The sequence below is a fragment of the Petaurus breviceps genome, unplaced genomic scaffold, assembly GCF_028583685.1.
Source record: "Petaurus breviceps papuanus isolate PSGF00001 unplaced genomic scaffold, PetGlider_PUasm1.0 90792, whole genome shotgun sequence".
NCBI lineage: Eukaryota > Metazoa > Chordata > Mammalia > Diprotodontia > Petauridae > Petaurus > Petaurus breviceps.
The window spans coordinates 17872833-17894720 of record NW_027187347.1 but is presented as its reverse complement, the minus strand read 5'-3'; the positions used below and the strand labels follow the sequence as shown (position 1 = coordinate 17894720).

The window sequence follows — 21888 nt, the reverse complement described above, 5'->3', positions numbered from 1 at the left end:
AGAAAGAGACAGGAAGGAAGGAAGAAAGAGACAGGAAGGAAGGAAGAAAGAGACAGGAAGGAAGGAAGGAAGGAAGGAAGGAAGGAAGGAAGGAAGGAAGGAAGGAAGGAAGGAAGGAAGGAAGGAAGGAAGAGAGAGAAGGAACCTCGGCAGATGCCTATGAACACAGAAGGTGACAGCCCCAAAATCCCCTCCCCGTCAGGTCCTTCACATCAAGCACACTTCCGGTTCCACTACTTCCGGGTAGCAACATGTGACCGCTCTTTCTTCCATGGCTTCTCCGGTTGAATAGCGGCTTCGACGTGGTAGGCGGAACTTCCGGTTCTCCACTTTTCTCCCCAGCTTCCGGCGAGGTCCTGAAGATCAGTTCACGTACTGAATTCTCGGAGGTAAGATCCGCCTCTGTTCCTGCCAAGTGGGGAATTCACGAAATGGGGTCTTCCCAGGCCCTAGCCGCAGGGACTAAGGGAATCCCGTGGGGTGGAAGGAGGGAGGGACGGTGAGCCGGCCACTGTGTAATAAATGACCCCTGTTGTTCCGGGTGCCCAGGGAGCCTCCCTCTGCGCGTGCTCCGGAGATGTCCACTCTGGCGGCCGCCAGCTGCGACTCCGACTCCTCGGAAAAGGCCTCTGAGAAGAAGCCGCTGAAACCGTGCTGCGCATGCCCGGAGACCAAGAAAGCCCGGGATGCCTGGTAAGTGGTGTCATGGCCGGCGTTGTGCTCCTGTGGACCCCTTCGCACAATCACGTTTTTTCAGTGCGTAAAATAAAATAAGTAGGATTATTACAAAGGAAACCAATTATACAGAAAAGTAATTACAAAACTTATTTCTTTAGTTCAGACCCCCTTCCCCCCCACCCCCCCCAAATTAAGAACCTCCTCTCTGGAGCAGACCAGCTTCCCCTTTTTCCAGGGAGCCAGCAGCAGCCCAGGACTAACGCGGCCCTAATTCTTTTCATTTTCATGCCTGCCAAGCACCAAGCAAGTGGCCCAGGGGAAGGTCCTAAGTATGACCTTGCTCTGTCACCTACCTTCTGTGACCTTGGGGAAGTCGCTTCTCAAAGCCTTCATGTCTGCATCCTTAAAATGAAAAGGTTTAATTAAAGAAAAAAAACTTTCATCTCTCACATTGCCTTTCTTTTGAGGCTGCTTTGTGATTGCTACTTTCTATTTATATATGCTTTAGGGCTAGGAAGAGGAAGGACTGTATCTGTTATCCCTTTGAGATGGAGCTGTGGTGTCTAACTCAAATCGTGTATAAAGATCCCTGGATTTCAGCATGTTGATTTAGAAAACCATGTATTCAATAAACATAAACTGTTCTAATGTATTTATCTTGTTAATGTTTCCCAGTTATATTTTTGGGAATACTGGTGCCTCAGTAGCTATGTCTTGCAATCCTGTAGTATAGAGAACTCCCTACATGTTAATGCAGGTTAACACATTCTCTACAACTTACAATTTGGGAAACTAGATCACCTCTAAAGTCTAGCCCATCCTCAAAAGGTGAATTCTGTCTACAGTACTTCTGACAAATAGTTATCCACATTTTATTTTAAAACCTTTAAGGATAGGAAACTCAGTATCCTCTAAGGGCAGTTCATTTTTTACTTCTCCTTCAGTGGTCTAGCCAAGGAATGGGGAACCTGTGGCCCCGAAGCCATGTGTTTTCCTTTTAGGTCATTGTGTGTAGCCTTTTGACCGAGTCCCAGTTTTACAGAACAAATCCTTTTATTAAGGGGATTTGTTCTGTGCAGTTTGGAAGCTGTCAAAGGGATGTGCTTGAGGACCTGCTGGACCACTTGTGACCTTGAGACCCCCGGTTTCCCACCCCTAGGTAGGTCACAAAGGTCTTTGAATGCCAAAGTGAGCTTTTTAATTTGATCCTGGAGGTGATAGGGAGCTATTGGAGTTTATTGAATAGAGGAAGAGCATGATCAGAGATGCACTTTAGGAAAACCATTTATTGGCTGAATAGGGAATGGATTGGAGTGAAGAGAGACTTGGGGCAGGTGTGAGGGGATGAGGGCCCGCACTAGAGTGTAGTGTCAGAAGAGAGTAGGGGGTATATTAAAAAGATGTTGCAAAGGTGAAATTGACAGGACATATTGAATATGGGAGGGATTAGAGATCATGAGAAGACCAGGATTTCTTCTAAATTGTAGTTCTGAGGGATTGGGAGGATGATGCTGACCTCTATAGTAGTAAGGAAGGTAGGAGGGTGGGAGGGTTTGGGGAAAAGATTCCATTTTGAACATGTTGAGTTTAAGATGTCTACTGGACATCACCTTGGAGATGTGAGATTGGAGATCAGCAGAGAAATTGGAGTGGGATAGATAGATTTGAGAATCATCAGCATTGAGATGGTAATTAAATCTGTAGAAGCTGATGATATCACCAAGTGAAATGGTATATTGGGGAAGAAAGAGGGCTCAGGACAGAACCCTGAGAAGAGGAGATGGTGGTCAATAGGTTAAAGGCTGAAAAGATGTGGAGGAGAGAGAAAAGTCCTTTGGATTTGGCAGCTAAGAGTAGAAGAAATATAGGAAGATAGCAAGGAAGGAAAGGTCAAGTAAAGGTTTTTTCAGGATGGAGGAGGCATAGGTAACTGATGAGTGGGGATGGCAGAAAGGACAATCTGTTGGAGGAGATGAGATGGAATTATACGAATAAAGTGACTAAAATATCTGGATCAAATTTTTACCCATAGAGTCCACTACTATACTTATACCCAAGGAAATCATTGATAAGAAGAAAAAAGCCCCCATATACACCATAATATTTATAGGATTACTTTATGTTGTAGCAAAAAATTGAAAACGAAGTAAGTGCCCATAGATTGGGGAATGACTAAGCAAATTGTGGTTCATGAATGTAATGGGATATTGCTGTGCTGTAAGAAGTGAAAAATATGATAGGATCATGGAAATATTTAAAGAATCTGATGTACAGTGAAATAAGGAGGGCCAAGAAAACAATGTTCACTAGGACTATAAGAGCATAAATAGAAAGAACAATCACAAAACAGTAAGAAAGCGAATGCTACACAATTACAAAGAACATACATGATCCCTGAGAAGAGGTAGGAGAAGATACCACCATGTCACTCCTTTGCAGAGGTTGGAGGTCCATGTTTGGGATATATTACTATTTTTACAGGCCTTTTTTGATGTTTTGATTAGTTCTTCCTGTGTTTTTTTTTTCCTATTTTTTTTTCTCGAGAAACTATTTGTAAATGGATTGGCTCTCTGGGAAGAGGGAGAAGGCATACTGGGAAAATTTTGGTTATGTAAAAAAATAAAATTTTACTTTAAAAAAGAAAACAGTATATTCCTGATCACTTTACTATTCTTAGCTTATTATTTTTAGTCACTCATCCTCATTGTTCTTTTCTTTTGTCTGTGTGTAGCTATATAATGGCATGTAGGAGATTCCAAAATATGGAACTCAATATTCTCATCAACACTCCATTCTTTTCAGATAACAAAAGTATAAGACTTTGACGTCATCTAGTCTAGCTATTATCCAAACCATAAATCCCATCTACTTCTGACAAGTAGTCATTCGTCTTCTTTGTGAGAGCTTTCAGCAATGCTGAACTCACTACCCTATAAAAAAGACAGTTTCATCTTTGGATTGTTCTAATAGTTGTCTTTATGTTAGTATTGAAATCTGCATCCCTTTTAAATTTTTTGTCCACTGATCCATTCTTCAGCTCCCATATGAAAAAGCTGAGTAAGATCTTAGGAACCATTTAGTCTAATCTTTTGATTTTACAGATGAGGAAACCAAGACTCAGAGATGTTATGTGATTTGCCCAGAATCATGCTGCTAAGTGTCTGAGGGGATTTGAACCTAGGTCTTTCTAACTTCTAAGTCTAGCACAATCTATTATAACATACTACCCAATTTAAATGTATGACAACCCTTCTAGTCTTTGGAAGGCCCAAATTAGGTCCCTCCTACCATCTTCTCTCCACTCACACTGTCACCATCCTGCTTTTGGCACTCCTCACCTGTCCCTTGTACCATCCAAATGACTTCCCAACTGGTCTTCCAACCTCAAGTCTCATGCCTCCCAGTATATACTCTACCCAGAGGCCCAAGTGATAACCCTCAAGAATAATTCTGACAATATCAGTTTCCTGCTCAGAAAGCTCAGTTCCCTGTTGCTTCTAGGATCAAATTACAACCTCTTTTTTGTCGTCATTTAAAGCCCTCCAGAATTACACATTAATTCCCTTTATGTGGTCTGTGTTCTAACCAAACAGACCTGTTTGATGTCTCATGCATAACATCCCTTTTCCCATTTCTGTGTCTTTCCTTTCCAAGTTTGTAATACTCTTCCTCTTCACCTCTACTTCAGTTTAGTCCAAGTGCCATCTCCTACATCTTCCACACATAAACACCTTGTTCCTTACTTCACTCACAATTACTTTGTATGTGTTTTGTATCAACTTAAATGTTGTTTCCTGTATAGAATGGAAACACAACTTGTGGGAAGGAACTGTCTTTTTTTTTTGTCTTTCTGTTATAGCACAGTGTCCAGCAGCACATAGTGGATTCTTAATAAGTGGTTGTTGATTGATTTTTGCTCACAACTGAAAACAATACTTGAGGTATGCTTTGATTGGCACATATTAAGTGCTTGTTGAGTGAATGAATGAATGCTGTGTTCTTTCCACTCCAGTATACAATTAACAGAATCTTAGATTTGGAAGAGGGTTTTGGTATGATTTCTCTGTTCATTGTACTGGAAGAAACAAAGAAAAGTAAGAAAACCATCATAGAGTTTATAATCTTGTAAGGGTAAAAACATCCATATGGTTAAATATATATTATAATTATAATAGGTATATGAATAGTACATAATACTATCAGATGAGAGAGTACTTTCTGTTGGGATGATGTTGGGATGTTTGAGATGGAAAAGTATAAAAGCTACCTTAAAATTACCTTTGAAATCTCATAGAAATTCTTTCTGCAACATCCCTGATTGAAGTTGATTTAGCATCTGCTTGTTGATGGTACTTCAAATGATAGAGAGGTCATTATCTCACAGAGCAATTCATTCTATTGTTGAACAGTTCAAAGTTTTAGAGATTTATTTTTTACATTCATTTGAAATCTAAAAGTGTCTTTATCTTAGTTTTTCTTCTCTAGATCACCACAAAATAACTCCAGTTTTGGATAGGCAGTTAACCTCTGTGCTTCAATTTACTCATTTGTAAAATGAATATTAACGTAGAAAATCTATGCAGCAAATGCAAAATTCATGAATTTCATATCCTTAATCCATCCACTAATCCTCATGTAGCATGACTTCTAGAACCATGGGCACTTCCATTCTCTCTCTTAAAAATTGGCATTTTAACCCAGTACTCCGGATGTCTGGCCAGTGTAAATGCTGTACCTCTTTTGCTTCCATCATTTCTATTATTTCCATCATTCCAGTCTAATGCTTTATTCACTCCTCTAGCAGTCACATTACCCTTAAAATAAACTTAAAACTCCTTGGCTTTTTTTCATATGGATTATTATCATACCAGCTCTCCCTTGTTTGCTGCTTGTACAGTTAATTTTTCTTTTAAGTGCAGGATTTAACATTTCCTATAAAATGTACTTTTGTTATGTTTGGTCCATTATTACAGTGTGTCTAGCGTTTGATTCTTGCTTCTGTCATCTCTGTACTAGTCAGCAAGCAAACAGACAGGCTAACCTTATGCTTCATCACCTGCACAGGTTGTTTTAGAGACTCACTTTAAGTACTTGTCATGGCACTTAGTATATTAATTTTTCAGGGTGTTGTCAGTGCCTCTGTGTTTTCTTTTCCCCTCTCCTGTCTCACATGGCTTAATCTATGCCAATATTCTCACTTACTCAGCCTTTTACTTCCTCTTCTGCCTTGTTTGGAGGCAGGAAGACCTGGCTTAATCTACCCTTCTCACATTTCCTAGCTATGTATCTATGGGCAAGTCACTCCTGAGCCTCTTAGTTTCCTCATCTGTAAAATGGGGACAATACCCATAGTGCCCATATCACAGAGTTGTTGTGAGACTCTTTTGTATATAAAGTACTTTGCAAACTTTAAAGTGCTATGTGAAGGTCAACTGTTATTACTATTATTATTTAGTTCCCCATTTTTCTCCTTTCTTTTTGTCCACCTTCTCCCATCTGGCATGCTTGTTTACCTATTTGCCTGGATAATTTTTTTTTAATCATCTGTCCAATGGTATTATAATACTCAAGGCTACAGAAATGTATATCTTTTGACAGGTTCAGAACAATATATGATTGCCTGTTTTATGTGTAGGTTTCTTACCACATCAATTAGATTGTTTGTGGAAAGTAAAGAACTGTTCTTATTCTTCTATTTGCTCCCTTACTACTGGGCTGGGTACAGAGTACACTTAGAATACATGAATTAAATATACTTTAATGTATAAATGTATATTTGTATCTCAGCACTTTTGGATTCTTTTCCATGGGGAAAAATGCCATGCTGCTGGGTAGATACCTAGGAATATATGTCTTTGCCAGTGGTTCTAAAACTGGACTGTGAGAGTTATTTTTTGATGCCTCTTACTTGTCGACTTAAAGAAATTCCAACGTATAGGCCACCTCATTTGAGGAAATTGTTTAGTTCTTTTTTTTATCCCATTCTACATCCTTCACTTTGGGAACAGGAATTCTCCTCTAGCCCCTTGTAAAGTATGAAGCCAAAAAACACTAAAGAAATTTTTTTCACTCATGGAAAATATTTGAGAAATACACACAAATAGCCATATGACAAACACTTTGGGCCAACGGGATAGTGTTTGTGGATCTGCTATAGTTACAATGGAATTTTATTTCAATAGTTGAATTGCTAGAAAACCAAGTCTAAAGACCTGAAGAAATCTCTGAATTCTAATCTCTAGTAACAAGAGGAAAAAATACTCTCTAAACCCAGTGGAGGAAGGAGTGTACAGCCAGGTTGCCACAGCCCTTGGAATATTTTTTTGTCTTTATGTTGCTGGATCCTTTAAGAATTTAGAAGGATTTTATTTGTGTGGTTAACATAAGGTTTAAGCTAGAGGGAACGTGAAACTCAATTAAGAGGAGACAGTAATTCCTATTTGATGGCAGATCCAAAACTCAGTTTTTGTCTTGCTGCCCATGTAATTTGTATTCGATCAAGTTTTAAAAATTCTGGAGACTTATCTATACCATGCTGCACTTGTTATATGGGATTTAAACATGTTGTAGGTGGACTCTTTTGTTATCTGTGGCATCAAAATAGCTTTGATTATAAAGGGCTATTTGTAACAGCATTTCTCATAACAAATTTTTATAGCTTAACCACCACTCAATACACATTGCCTCCTTTCCTGCCATGATTGTCCATATTTTTCACCTGAGGAGCTTAATGCCTATTTTGCTGGATAGTGACTAACCTGTGTTTTACAGTATCATTGAGAAAGGAGAAGAACACTGTGGACATCTAATTGAAGCTCACAAGGAGTGTATGAGAGCCCTGGGATTCAAAATATGAATGAAAAAAGAAATGAGTATGGATGGTGAGTACTAGGTGAAAAGGGGAGAATGTGGGTACTGCTCTGACTTAAGTTTAAGCTGTTTTACAAATTGATGAAAGTTTTTTTTTTTTAAATCAACATTTTACCTCTTAGGCAGTACCTCATCTGAAGTGGTAGCTTTCAGAGAAAGGAATTAAAGTAACTGTTTAACTAGTCAAGCATAGCATTTAAAAATTTTTTTATTTAATTAAATTTTTTTTTTTTTTAGTTTTTAGCATTCACTGCCATAAGATTTTGAATTCCAGATTTTCTCCCCATCTCTCCTCTCCTCACACTCCAAGACAGTATGCATTCTGGTTACCCCTTCCCCCAATCTGCCCTCCTTTCTGTCACCCCTCCCCTATCTCTTATCCCCTTCCCTTCTATTTTCCTGTAGAGCAAGATAGATTTCTATACCCCATTGCCTGTATATCTTATTTCCCAGTTGTATGATAAAATTATTTTTAATATTCATTTTTAAAACTTTGAATTCCACATTCTCTCCCTTCTTCCCTCCCCACCTGCCCTCATTGAAAAGGCAAGCAGTTTTATATAAGTTATATATGTGTAGTCATGCAAAATACTTCCATAACAGTCATATTGTGAAACACTTAACTATATTTCCCTCCATTTATTCTATTCTCTCCTTTGACCTGTCATTCCTCACAAGTGTTCATGCAAAACATTTTTAAATCAAGTAAGTCTTTGTTATAAAAACCTCAGCTAATTGCCATCCAGATCTTTTTAATTAACTAATGTTGTGGAATGTAATGATTTGCTTTCAAAATAGAAAGCACAACTTGTGTATCTTGAAAAAGTTGGGAGGTGGGATGGGGAGAGTAATATAAGATTGCTTAATTTTATTGGAGCTTGAGAGGTTGTTTAGACAAGGCAGTGATGGTTAGCTATAGTGAATAAAAAAAGGTGGGGGCTGTTATTCAGATGTGTGGAAATTGGTGAGTGGCTAGTGAGAAGCTACTTGGCTAAAACTGATTTTAAAACTCCTACTCTTGGATGCCATTGAGCTCTTACAGAACTGTGGGGATAGGAGCTAGATGAACCGGAAGTGCATGGATTGAGTACAAAATGTAATTAAATTAAGTTTCCACAACCTACATGACATCTCTTATGTTTCAGACTTGTTCCTCTCTACATTGAAACCTGAGCCTTTGGTGGAATATTTTGAATCAGGCATTTAGAATTGGAAGGAGTCTTAGCAATTAAACATCTTAGACCCAGAGACATGAAGTCTTCTCTAAGGTCACATAGCTAGTAAGTGTCATAGATGAGGCTAGAACCAAATTTTTTTTTTAAGTCTAGTGTTCTTTCCACAAAACTGCACTGCCAGTTTAAAGATCAGAGTGATAACAAAGTCACATCTCTTGATACCCACATTTCTATATGTCTCTGTTTTCTATCTCCCAAGGGGTTCTAGGATTGTTCTTGCTCCCTGGGCTGGAAAGAGGAAGGGCAAGGAAATGGAACCTGAGCACTGGGCTGAGAAAGGATATCTAAGCCTTAGTCTAGGGGTGGGGGATCTTTGGCCTCAAGGCCACATGTGGCCCTCTAGAGCCACACTAGCCTTTTGGCCTTAGGTAAGTTACTTCCTCTCATCTGACCTATTTTCTGCTCTGTAAATTGAAGAGGTTGGCCTAGATTATTTTTTATTTTATTTATTTATTCAGATTACTGTCTTCCAGTTTTAAAATTCATTATATGGCAGATATAATCAAAGTTAATACAGATGTAAATCAAATTATTCTAAGCAAATTTAGGCTTTTAGCTAATTAAATCATAGCCAATCCTTTTATATAGCAACTTCCCCTCTAATTAGTTTGGTGATCCCAGATTTTTGTATAGTTTGATTTTAGTGGAGCTACACTTGTAGACTTAAATTCCTGTTATCTTTAACCTTTAGGATCTGAAGGTTTCTTGCTAACTAAATCTGGATTTTAGTTAGCCTAGCCTTATGAGAGTGAGTAATACTGACATTAGGAGCAGCCTCCTACTCCTCTACCTATTAGCATTTTAGCATGAAGTAAGTTGATGACATCACCAGGACTCTGCTTTATGCATAGTGTCCCCTGTGAGCAAAAGGTACTACAGTTTCATTTCCCATGTTAGGGTGAGAAGGAAGACAGTAATCCTGGTTACAACTTGAATTTGAGAGACCATTCCAGGAAATTGGTACCTTTCATTTACCTTTTCTTTATGAGAGTAGGATATTTAGTGGAAAGTATGTGCTGGATTTGGTCCTGAGTTTAATTCCTGGCTCGCTTTTCCTTATTATCTGAATTACCTTGGGCAGGTCACTTGATCTCTAATATCAGTTTCTACATCTGTAAAATGAGGGCCTTAGACTAGATGACATTTGAGGTCCCTTCTAGCACAAAATCTATGATTCTGCAGTCCCTATGAAATAAGAATAGGTATTTTTTAAAAGGCCTTTGTATCCCTGTGGGCCATGAGAAACTTCTAACTAGTTCAAGGTCACAGAAATGAATTCATAGTAGAGCTAAGGCTAAACCAAGGTCTTTGGACTTTCCAAATTATAAGCTTTTTTCTTACGCTGCCTTGTCACTGTGGGAAGCTTTTATTGCCATAATGTTAGTTGTTAGGCTTATATATAAGCTTTGTGCTATAAACCTTAAAACTCTTATTATGAAAGCTATTTATAAAGCTCCATTGCCAAAAAGGGTGGGTAAATGTGAACTAGGTCACAGCACTCAAAGTGATTACACTTAGTACAGAACTCTCTGTACTACTCTGAGGGTAAATCTAACTAGCTGCTTCTTACACTATTAAGGTTTTTTTTTTTTTCTGGAGATAGTTGAAAGAGTTTAAAATGAAGTTTGTTCACATTTAGGCTGGATATATATTGATAAAATCCATAAATGCTGGATGGCATGGAACATCATTGGAGTAAAGGGAGGTGGAATAAATTATGAAGCAAAATAGGTTTAATTTTCATACTGAAAAAATAGCTGTATATAATTTTTCCGCATAATTGTTCTGTTTGGTATTTTAGGGAAGAATATCTCTAGCATCAGTATTTCTTTAAAGAATCTCTAATTATGTGAAATATCAGGGTTTTATGTTATCTATAGCATTTGGAAAACACTAATCCAAGGAGGCATTAATCTAAGTTTAGCAAGACTAATTGCCAAAGCAATTAAGAAGCAGAACTCTACATTAAGAAAAATACAGAAGATAGTAAATTCAAATATTTTCCTTGTGCCAGTGGACAATGTGATTCCAAAGAAGCCAACCCAATTTAAGAAAACCATAGAATTTTCAAACTAGAAGGGTCTATGAGATCTAGTCTAAGCCACGCGTTTTGCAGTTGAAGAAACTAAGATTAAGAGAAATGTAATGATAGTAACCTGTCTCTCTACTGAAGGGGAGAATTCTAAGGAAGATGTGACAGTTAATAACTATTAACCCTATCAGTCCTGGAGCTCTAGAGTTTTTGGTTGGAGAAAAGACAATGTAAGGGTGCTTATTTAATTGGACCAAACATTATAATAGGTGAAATGTGCCAATATGCAGTTTATGAAGAATTGCGAATAAAAAAAAGCTACCCATGAAAGGGAGTATCTGGAAACATCTCTGCTGTGTATACATCTAAACTGTTTATTGGGCCCTGCTATGGGCAGAACACTCTGCAGGGTACAGTTGGATAAATAGAGATTGGATTCATAAAGAAGAATAAGTTCCTCTCCTCCAGCAGCTTAATGTGTCCACAAATGAATGATGATAGAATGTGCATACCAAATAATATTACCTACTCCTGTGGCTCATTTTATGGTGATCTGTTAATGAATTATTGGAAAATGAAAATATAAAAACGATGAACAGATCTCTCAGAAGAGGAACTGAGCAGGAGTGTGGGTTAATTTACTAGTCCTCTTGATTGACAAAACCTTACCTACTTTTTTACTTTCCACAGACTTTAGAAAAGAGCTTTTAGTGTGCACAGAATATTGTGTTTGATGGAAAGGCTTTTGCTTGAAACTTGAGGAACAGAACGGCCCGATTTATCTCGTTACTTTTTTAATACTTGGCTGCCTTGTGGTCCCAAACTGTGAATAAATGTGGTAGGGGAGGAAGCCTGCTGTTTTAACTGATATCATCTGTACCAGTGTTCCTTTTTGTTCTTTCAGAGTGGACTTAGCAGCTCTAATTCATAGTTTACTCTAGATACTAATTGAAAAACAGGAAGTCAGTGACGTACTGAACTGACCTTGGAAATTTCAGTCTCACCTATCTTTGCCAAATAGGCTTACACAAACAAAATGCCCTGCTGGCCTCTCTGTTCTCGGTAGCTTTAGAATAACAAAATGCCTTTTACTTTTATTGGAAGATGTTTTTAAGAAAATAGATGCCCTAGTTCAAAGACTTCCTGAGATTAAACTGTTTGATTTAAATACATTTTAAGTTTTGAAAACTTATTTAATAAGTGTTTTTAAGTTCAGTGAAACTAGAACCATTAAAAATTTTACCTTTAATATAATTTCATTGACATTAGGGGAGCTGTGACAGTTTCCCAGGGGAGACATTCCAAGTATTGTTTGTTCATTGATGTCAGAGTAAATAGCATGTTTTTTTTGACATCCAATTCTCTAAAATATCTTTTTTTTACCCCTAGGTTGTCCGATGTTGGAAGAATAGTTCCTAAGGAATGAATGGGATTAAATTATTTGGGGGCTTCTTTGAAGAATAAAATTCTTATATGTGTGAATATTTATAATTTCTTTAAAAAATAAAATATATATACATACCTGGCAAAGTGTTTCTTTATTCGGATATATATTGCAACTTTTTTCTTCTTTTTTTTTTTTTTTTTTGCTTTTTTGGGGGGGGGGGGAGGCCAGGGCAGTTGTGGTTAAGTGACTTGCCCAAGGTCACAGGCTAGTAAGTGTTAAGTGTCTGAGGTCAGATTTGAACTCAGGTCCTCCTGACTCCAGGGCTGGTGCTCTATTCATGGTGCCACCTAGCTGCCCCAACTTTTTTCTTAAAAGAATTCATGCTATGTGGCTGCTTTTTTGGAGGGTGGAGGAGACATCTGGAAGCTTTTGGTAAGAGACTGTTCTTTTCAGAGGAAATTCTAATACTTCTTGGGAGGCAGGCCCTTCCACCAATTCAAAACCAAGAGCTTGACTGTTATCACTCCCCTGCAGGCCTCCTTGGATTGTTACTAATTTTACTAACTCCACTAAAAATGCTTAGTGATCCTTCCTTATGTGACTTGGGGGTAACTCTGGAATGACACACATATGGTGCTGACATCTGAACCAAGAAGAGATAAAGAAAATTGTAGATCAATTTTCCTAATGAATTTTGATGCAAAAATTTTGAACAAAATGCTAGCAGGGCAATTACAAGGATTATACAGTATGACCAGGTGGGATTTATACTAGAGGTAACCCTGGAATTAAAAAACCTATGCTGGGAGAAGATTGGCTCTAGGAGATCCTACTAAACTCGAAACAGTTGTATGTGTGGGAGTTAGGAGTCTCTATGCATGTGAAGTCAGAGTCTGAGCTATGAATCCCAGCTCTAGATTATTGGTGGTCTAACCTCAGGCGAGAACTTTGACCTTTCCAGGCCTTCCTTATGTGGAATCAAGGGGGTGAGGATCTTCTGAGATTCCTTCAGACTAGCTTTGGGGAGGTTCCTCATCAGAGCATTTGCCACCGAGAGATTTTTTTTGGCTACAACAACTTGTGAAGACCATTTATTAAGGGACATAAAGGGCTTATGATCTATAGTTAGTAGGAGTACTCACTAAAGCAATTATAGATCACTGAAATATCGGAGTAACTGGTAACGGGCAAAAACTAAACCAGGTTTCAGTCTTGTATTTATGTCACTGCTGGAGTTCTTCACCTATATGCATTTGGAAGAACTGTCCGAATTCTGAACTCCATCAGTGCCTTGACTTGGAAGATCTCTGTTCAAAAGCTAACCAGTCTATGTTGAACTTAATTGCTGAGACCAAAATCAAGTGTTCAAGTGCTGACATAGGCCAGTTATCCTTATTCTATGGCCTTAAAAAAAACTATCTTGGTTAGAAGGGGCAAGAGCAGAGCTAGATCATTGTAAACAAATCGATAGTATTGGGGAAAACTATATGCCCTGCTACTGATTTATTAGTTTTATTACTTTGGTAGGTAGAGGAGAGTTCATACTTAGTAATTTTGAGCATGAGATCATAGTTGGAAGGAACCTTAATGATTATTTTGTCTAGCCCCTTCACTTTTCCGGTAAAGAACCAGAGGCTCAGAAAAATTAAGGGACTTGCCTAAAGTGACAGAGCCAGGATTCAAACCCAGCAGGCCTTCTGCCTCCAAACTAGCCACTCTCCATCATATCAATCTGCTCCTCACCCGATGCACTTCTCAGTTGGGTGGATTTCCTTGGGATTCCTCCCTGCCAGAGCAGCCTGCAAGATTCTGGAGCTGCCACGATGCTGTCTAAAGAAGTAATGAAGAGTTGATAGCATTAACAGTACTAATAGCCTTTTGTGTCAGCTAAGCAGTTAATGAACTTTTTTTTGTGAACAAATTCCTAAGGTAGGCACTGACTTGTAAAAGCTTGTGTGGAGAATTTGTACTAACTTTGGAAATCTCATTTAAGTTCAGTCATATTCACAAAATTGTAATCACAGATACCATCTTTAACCATCTTAATGGGCTTAACTCTGTTAAGATACCAGTTCTTCACTATAAGTTCCCTGGCATGTGAGTCTTCGTCCAGGGAGTAAACAGTTTTTCCTAGACCATAATTATCCTAACACTGTTGACTACCATAAAAGACCCAAATTAACTATAAAGGGCATATGAAGCAAGATGCTATCTGCATCCAGAGAAAAAAGTAATAAATAGAAGTACGTATAGAATAATTTTATATATACATATATGTATATACACGTGTGTGTTTGTGTCTAATGGTAGCCATTTCAAGGGTGGGAGGGGGGAGGGAAGAAAAAAAGGAAAAACATTTACATTATTATATTTAAAAGGAATAGCAAGTTGTATATGATTGCAGTTTATGTGCAATCATCTTTTTATTATGGAAATGGTTGTTTTATTCCATAAATTAATAGTTTCCCCAAAAAGGCAATATAAAGAAAAAAAAAGTTCTACCGGGAGTAAAACAAGTATTGATAGTAAGCAGAGTGTAAGAAAAATTGAGAGGGCAATTAATGTTTGTCGGAATTAGGAAAGACTGCTGAAGATGTGGCACGTGAGTGAAGTCTTGAAGGATCTTTTTTTTTTTAAAGCAATTGGGGTTAAGTAACTTGCTCAAGATTACACGGCCAGTTATTTCTGGGTGTGGTGCTGAGTATCTGAGCCCAGATGTGATCCAGGTCATCCCGACACTGGAGCTTGTGCTCTTACTCGCTGAGCGACCTGGCCACCCCTAAGCAACTGGGGTTAAGTAACTTGCTCAAGGTTACACGGCCCAGGTGTTTCTGGGTGGGTGCTAAGTGCCTGAGCCTGGGATTCCATCTCCAGGTCTTCTCAACACTGGAGCTGGTGCTCTTACTCGCAGTGCTACCTGGCCGCCCCCAGTCTTGGAGGATTTTTAAGATTTGAGAGGTAATGGTGAGCACATTTCAGACATGAGAAATAACATGTAAATACATGAGGGAACAGGAGATGGGTGTATCGTTTGGGAAATGAATGGCTGGTAGTTCATTCTGAACGGAACATAGAACACATGAAGAGAAATAGTATGAAATGAGGCTGGAAAGGAGGTGGGAGTTGGATTGAAGTATTTTAAATGCCAAGCTGTAATGTACTTTTTTCTATAGGCAATAGAGAACCATTTAAGGTGTTTGCGTGGCTGGGTCAGATTGTTTGCCTAAATTCTGGTATTGTTAATGAGACAACCATTAACAGGATTGTTTGGGAATTATTTAGTAAACCTGGTCCTTTTGAACGAGAACTGGTGAGAAAGCGTGATACTTTCCTGCAGAGAAAAGTAAATAAGAAGCATTCTGATAGAGGTATTAACAGCAACTCAGGATGCTTGAAGGGAGATTACCTAAGGGGATAGGATAGACTTGAGCAGGTTTGTAGGGAGTGAGAGACAGACAGAGAGAGAGAGACAGACAGACAGACAGACAGAGACAGAGAAAGACAGAGAGAGAGAAAGAGAGACACGGAGAGAGAGGAAGGGAAAGACAGAATTACTGTGGTTGAAATCTTGGAAGAGACAGGAAGTAATGAGATTGAGTGCAGAAATAGCAAAGGTGTCTTCCTGGGTAAGGAGAAACACCTTCCTCAGAGACGAGGGTAAAGGGGGATTCACAATGTGATTACAGCTTACATACTTTCTAGCCTTATTTCATATTACTTCCAATCCAGAAAAATTAGGCTTCTGTTTTCCAATCTTGCTCTGCCCTCTCTTACCTCCTTGCATTTGCATAGGTCAATCACCTCCCTCCTTTTTGGTATTTTCTTTCTCTTTTTCTCTCCACCTATCAAAATCTCTTCCTTTAGGCCCAGCTCATGTACCACTTCTTCCACGAAGCCTTCCCCAATGCCCTCCACTGTAAAACTAAAAGGAGTCTCTATCTTCTTAAATTTTCTGGAAAAAAAAAACAACTTTCTCTTTTGCCTTTTTTTACTACATCATCATCATCACAACAATAACAACAATAACTCTCACTTAAGGTTTGCAAAATACTTTAGAAATATCTAATTTATCCTCATAACAATCCTGGCAGGTCGATAGTATTATTATCCCCATTTTACATATAAGGAAACTGAGGCAAACAGTGGTTGAGTCATTTGTCCAGGGTCTCAGCCATTAAGTGTCTGAGGGAGGACTTTGAGCTCAGGTCTTTCTGACTCCAGATCCAGGACTCAATTCACCCAGCTGCTTTACATCACACACATTTAAATGTGTGTGTGTGTGTGTGTGGAGAGATACATAGACACATATTTTTGCATGATGTTATGTTAATATTTATACATATTTATATAGATACTCTATCCCCATCCCCATCATGGTGTAAGTTCTTTGAAGGCAGTAGCATGTTTCGTCATTGTATCCCTAGTGCTTGGCATAGTGCCTTACACATAGTAGGCATTTTTTAAATGTTAATTTACCCGAGCTGACTACAAGATATTATTCTAGCTAATAACTCACTGGTATATGAAACTGGAGATCACAAAGGGGATTCCCAATTGTCATAGTACTATGTGTAGAAATAGGCATATCCATAGAGATTGGCAAACTCCAAAGAGTGCATGGGTAGATATATAAAAGGGTACAGAGTTTGGTAGGAAAGATAGAATGAATGAATAGATGTGAGACCAGGTGACTGGCCAGTAAACAGTCACAAAATGCTCGTGTTTCTTTAAAGGACCGACGCCAGCAACAATAGTATGTCAAGTATGCTTACTGGGAATTCAGCCCAGAAAGATGACCTACTTTGAAATTCTATCTCATGCAGAGGATTATAGCATTTCACTGTTTTGGTGGCTCTCTTACAGCCTTCCTAAGGCTCGAGGTAAAAAAAAAAAAATTTTTTTGGCAGCCCCAAATGTAAATGAATAAAGTGGAAAATTATAACTGCCTCTTAAAATAAAGGAATATAAGGTGGGGGATGCAAAAGGAAAGAAGTAGAAATCCCCTGGTTTAACTACTGAAATGACAGCATGTAATCCATAAGGAAGAGATGTCCTTTTACCCCATCCTTTCTTTTCTGGGGACTTAGTTTCCTTTCTCCACCTTAAGGAGGCATTTTTCATCTTTGCACTTCTAGTACCTGCCATAGTGCTTTAGAGCCCCACAGGACGGTGAGGGCAGAGGTTGTGTGTGTGTGTGTGTGTGTGTGTGTGTGTGTGTGTGTGTGTGTGTGAGTGTGTGTAAGGAAAGTCATCTCTTGCCTGGCACATGTGAAGGTTTTATTTCTCAGATTATCTTCTTTCACATTATAATGTTGTAAATTCTCATCGTTCTAGATCTTGTGAATTCAGAATTTGGGCAAGCTTCCCATGACTTCACTCCCTGGCTTGTGCTTTCCCTCTCCATGGAGACGTCAGAATCTATGTGAATGACTGTTAATGGCCTCACAAGTTCTGTACCTCAGCTATACTTTAGTTAGCTACCAGCATGGCTACATCTTGGACCTCAGCGTTACTGTTCACCACCATCGCAGTTTATTCACCTCCAATATCTCCAATTGCAATTCCTCTTTCTGAATTCTCCCACTCCCTCACTTCCACTTATCCAGATCTTAACAGCCTTCCTTTGCTACTTCCTTGAGCTCTCATCACACCGCTCTCTTCTGATGAATGAGATGTGGATGTGTGTACAATATTTGGAAATGCCCCATTTGGAAATGGACTATGTTCAAATGGGTGAACCAAAAACAAAATGTAAAATGAATGAATGAAGCAGCAAAATAAGGGCGTCCAGGTGGTTACAATGAATAGAGCTCTAAGCCTGGAGTCAGTAAGACAAGTTCAAATTAGACACTAACTGTATGACCTTGGGCAAGTCACTTAATTTCTGTTTGCCTCAGTTTCTGCATCTGTAAAATGGGTTATATGAGCACCTACTTCCCAGGGTAGAAATAAGAAAATATTTGCAAAGTGACTGGCATATAGTAGGCACTAAATAAATGCTAGCTATTGCTGTTCAGTTATTTTCAGCTGTGTCTGACTCTCCATGACCCCACATTTGGGATTTTCTTGGCAAAGATACTGGAGTGAATTTGTCATTTCCTTCTCCAACTCACTTTACAGATGAGAAAACTGAGGCAAACAGGGGTCAGCTATTTGCCCAGGGTCTCACAGCTAGTAATTGTCTAAGGCCAGATTTGAACTCAGGTCTTCCTGATTCCATGCCTGGGTGGTCTATCCACTGTACCACCCAGCTGCCCACTGGCTATTATTACTATTAGCTATTTCAACAGACATCATCTTCATCCAGTCATAATGAAGATAATCAAAGTATCAGGTGGCCTATTTTATCCGTGAGAAAACTGAGGTACAGGGAGGTGAAGATTTATTTGTGGTCCCTCAGAGTCGATGACCAAGTTAGCCCTTGATGTCAAATTTAGTTTCCCAGTTTACAGTAAATTAATCTGCCTCTCAGATTGTAGCTATGTTTGAAACCGGAACAGAATCTTTGTAAACATCAAAACCAAAACATCTATTTATATGCTGCTTTTGATTTAGAATGTTTATATAGTGCGAAATAGGGAAGGAGGCCTTGACTTGGGCAGCCCAATCACCTTTATAACTGTGACATTTCATTTCAGAAGCAGTGATAATAATCACGATACTGACATTTGGGAGGCAGCTGGTGGCACTGGGCCTGAAGTCTGGAAAACCTGAGTTTAAATCTGGCCTCAGACACTTAGTGGCTGTGTGTTCATGGGCAAATCACTTAACAGGGGGCAGCTAAATGGCACAGTGAATAAAGTACTGGGCCCTGGAGTCAGGAGGACCTGAGTTCAAATCCAACCTCAGACACTTGACACTTACTAGCCGTGCGATCTTGGGCAAGTCACTTAACCCCAATTGCCCTGCAAAAAAGCAAAAAAAAAAAAAGTCATTTAACCCTGTTTGTCTCAGTTTCCTCATCTGTAAAATGAACTGGAGAAAGAAATAGTAAATCCCTCTAGTATCTTTGCTGAGAAAACTCCAAATAGGGTCATGAAGAGCCAGACGTGACTGAAAAAGGACTGAACAACATCGGACATTTATGTGGTACCTAAGGGTTTACAAAGAACTGCTTATATGGGGCTAAGCACAGTGTATTGTCCTTACCACATTTTGTAGAAGAGGGCTAGTGATTCATTGTGGCTCATTGGATTCTAGATTTGGGGACTAGAAAGGGACCTTAGAGGTCATGTAGAAGTCACTCACTCATTTTACAGATGAAGAAACTGAGTCCCAGAGAGGTTAAGTGACTTGTCCAACATCATACAGCCACTAGAGGGAGCAGTGCTGGGAGCAGTTCTAGAATTAAGACTTGCCATTCCGGTGTTCTTTCCAAAGTATGCCAGATGGTCCTGAGAAATCAGCGTCGAATGCAAACTGTGCTTCTAGTAATTTTGTTTTGCAAAATGGAAGTGATATGATTGAAAGAATTCTAGATTTAGAGCCAGAGGAGCTGGATTTGCATCCTGGTTCTGCTCCTTCCTCAGTGACCTTGGTCCTATCACTTCTCTGGGCCTTTTTGTTGTGGTTCAGTCATTTCTCAGTCATGTCCTACTTTTTGTGGCCCCATGTGGGATTTTCTTGGCATTGGAAGTGGCTTGCCATTTCCTTCTCCAGCTCATTTTACAGGTGAGAAAACTGAGGCAAGCAGTGTTAAGTGATCTGGGTTTCCTCAAAAAATAAGGACTTTCGACCTCTAAATCCATGATTCCAGGAATGTGAGAAAATGAGATCAGTTTAGAGGCATCACTTCTAACACCCCTGCCAGTTCTAAATCCCATATACCTATTATCCTCTGGCCAGTAAAGAATGACTATTTGTCAGTGATGCTGACAATTTAGTGAAAGTAGAATTCAAAAGAGCTTATTACATGGCACACAGACAACACCATTTCTTTCCTACAATAATCTCATGTTTTTGTAATATGTTAGAAAATATAATATTCTGTATTATTTGTCTCTGATATTATCTCTGGAGATAATATTCAATCATCCTAAAGGGACAAAGCAGACTAAATATTCTTATAAAAGGTGGTTTCTCAACCCCTAAAACAAAAACTATTGGTTAAAATGTATAGATATAATATATTCTAGAGTAACCACTTCCTATCATATTAAGACTTTCATACAAGCTTAGAAAGCTTAACTTAAACTTCCATTAACTTCAGTACTGAAAAACAAGGGAATCTTGATGGAGAGAAGGTACGTATGCGTCACTGTTTTCTAAATAAAGGGGTTACTTCTACTCCCTTCTAATACTTTCTCCCCTCACTTATGCTATGGGCTTATCTAATTCTCCCGAGCTATGTTAAGTGACCTTTGCATGCCTGCCTGCCTGTCCTGCTGGTTCCTGCTTTTTCTCACCATCCCTCCGCCTAGCATTCTAATTCCAAACATGGTATCCATGTGGGGTCACTCCTATTTCCGTGGCCAAGAGATAGGCATTCCAAGTGAAACACGTGGCGTGCTCTCACTCTCTTTCCCCTTATTCTCCCTCCTGCGAAGCGGTGAACAGCCTGAGACTGGCTTTCTTCAGTAACCTGGAGAAATCTTAGTCACAGGCCATATGTATTTTTTTCTAATGCAAATTTCTTGAAGCTTTTTTAATTTCTAATTTGAGCAGTTGGGGGTCCTTGATAGGGGCTTGTAGCCAAAGAGATCCACCAGGCCCCAGCCTTTGGACACTGTCGTGCTTTTAACTCCAAGATTGGACTGAAACTTTCAACTGAGAAGGCGGTCTGAGTTGGGCCAGGAAGGTGCCAGGAGGTGAGAAGGTTTTTTTTTTTTATTTTCTTGATTTCACATGTCAGGGCAGTTTTAAGCCAAGTACACAGAGACTGGACCCCTTTGAAAGATGGGTCACAATAGTACGATCTGGGACCAACTTCTTTGGCAGGTGCCCCTGTGTGAACGCTGGAAGTATGACTCTGAAGGGGCACTTTATCACCTCTCCAATTGCCTTCTACTGATGGGTTTCATGGGAGGAAGTGGAGTCTATGGTTGTTTCTATCTCTTCAGCTTCCTAGGGACTGGCTTCTTGTGCTATGCATTGTGGGGTTGGTTTTTCGCCTGCGGGCTGGACATCTTTGTCTGGAGTTTCCTACTGGTCATGGTCTGCCTGACACAGCTGGCTCATTTGGTGTACCAGCTGAGGAAGAACGTCTTTGTGGAAGAGTTTGATCACCTCTATAAGACCCTGTACCTGCCCTTGCAGGTACCCCTGCAGGTGTACAAAGAAATTGTGCACTGCTGTGAGGAGAGAGTCTTGTCGCTAGCTACTGAACAAACCTATGCTGTGGAAGGTGAGACACCTATCAACCGCCTTTCTCTGTTGCTTGAAGGCAGGTAAGTCTCCTTTTTCATCCTAATTCCTTTCCTGGCCCGACTTCAACCCCCCTTCATGTGAAGGGCAAGTGGCTGCATCTGGAATCCTAAAAAGAGCATTGTATTTGGAGGCAGAGAGCCTGGGTTAGAATCCCAAATTTGCTCTTTACTAACTGTGTGAGAATGAGAAATACAGCAAAATGCAAGAAACATTAGGAAGTGCCTACTATATTCCATGTACTGTGCTGCTGTGTTCTTGCGATAGAAGGAAAAAAAATGATGGTCTCTATCTTCAAAGGTCTGATAATTAAATGATAATAG

The 21888-nt window shown here is 39.3% G+C and overlaps 2 protein-coding genes across 4 annotated transcripts in view; both read left to right on the top strand.

The window, feature by feature from the left end:
- Positions 1 to 231: 231 nt before the first annotated feature.
- On the top strand, positions 232 to 12345 carry COX17 (cytochrome c oxidase copper chaperone COX17). 2 transcript variants are annotated; one of them, XR_011164812.1, is made up of 5 exons: positions 232 to 389; positions 550 to 693; positions 7450 to 7559; positions 8694 to 8828; positions 12205 to 12345. XR_011164812.1 is itself a non-coding variant. In XM_069069984.1 (4 exons), the coding sequence occupies exons 2-3, from the start codon at positions 578 to 580 to the stop codon at positions 7532 to 7534; spliced, it is 201 nt and encodes a 66-aa protein (XP_068926085.1). In that variant the 5' UTR covers positions 232 to 389; positions 550 to 577; the 3' UTR covers positions 7535 to 7559; positions 12205 to 12345. The 2 variants fall into 2 exon arrangements, 1 of the variants encoding a protein (XP_068926085.1); XM_069069984.1 differs by lacking the exon at positions 8694 to 8828.
- An 8097-nt stretch (positions 12346 to 20442) lies between these two features.
- Positions 20443 to 21888, top strand: part of POPDC2 (popeye domain cAMP effector 2) — a 30618-nt gene continuing 29172 nt past the window's right edge. The window contains exon 1 of one of the 2 annotated variants that reach the window (XM_069069990.1): positions 20443 to 21588. In XM_069069990.1, the coding sequence (XP_068926091.1) occupies positions 21098 to 21588 (491 nt within the window). In that variant the 5' untranslated portion in view covers positions 20443 to 21097. The remainder of the gene's footprint in view (positions 21589 to 21888) is intronic. The other variant, XM_069069989.1, reaches the window with a different exon arrangement.

Coding starts and splice junctions, on each gene's coding strand:
- COX17 (XM_069069984.1), top strand. CDS start 578: ATGTCCACTCTGGCGGCCGCCAGCTGCGACTCCGACTCCTCGGAAAAG. Junction 694..7,449: donor AAGAAAGCCCGGGATGCCTG/GTAAGTGGTGTC, acceptor TGTGTTTTACAG/TATCATTGAGAAAGGAGAAG.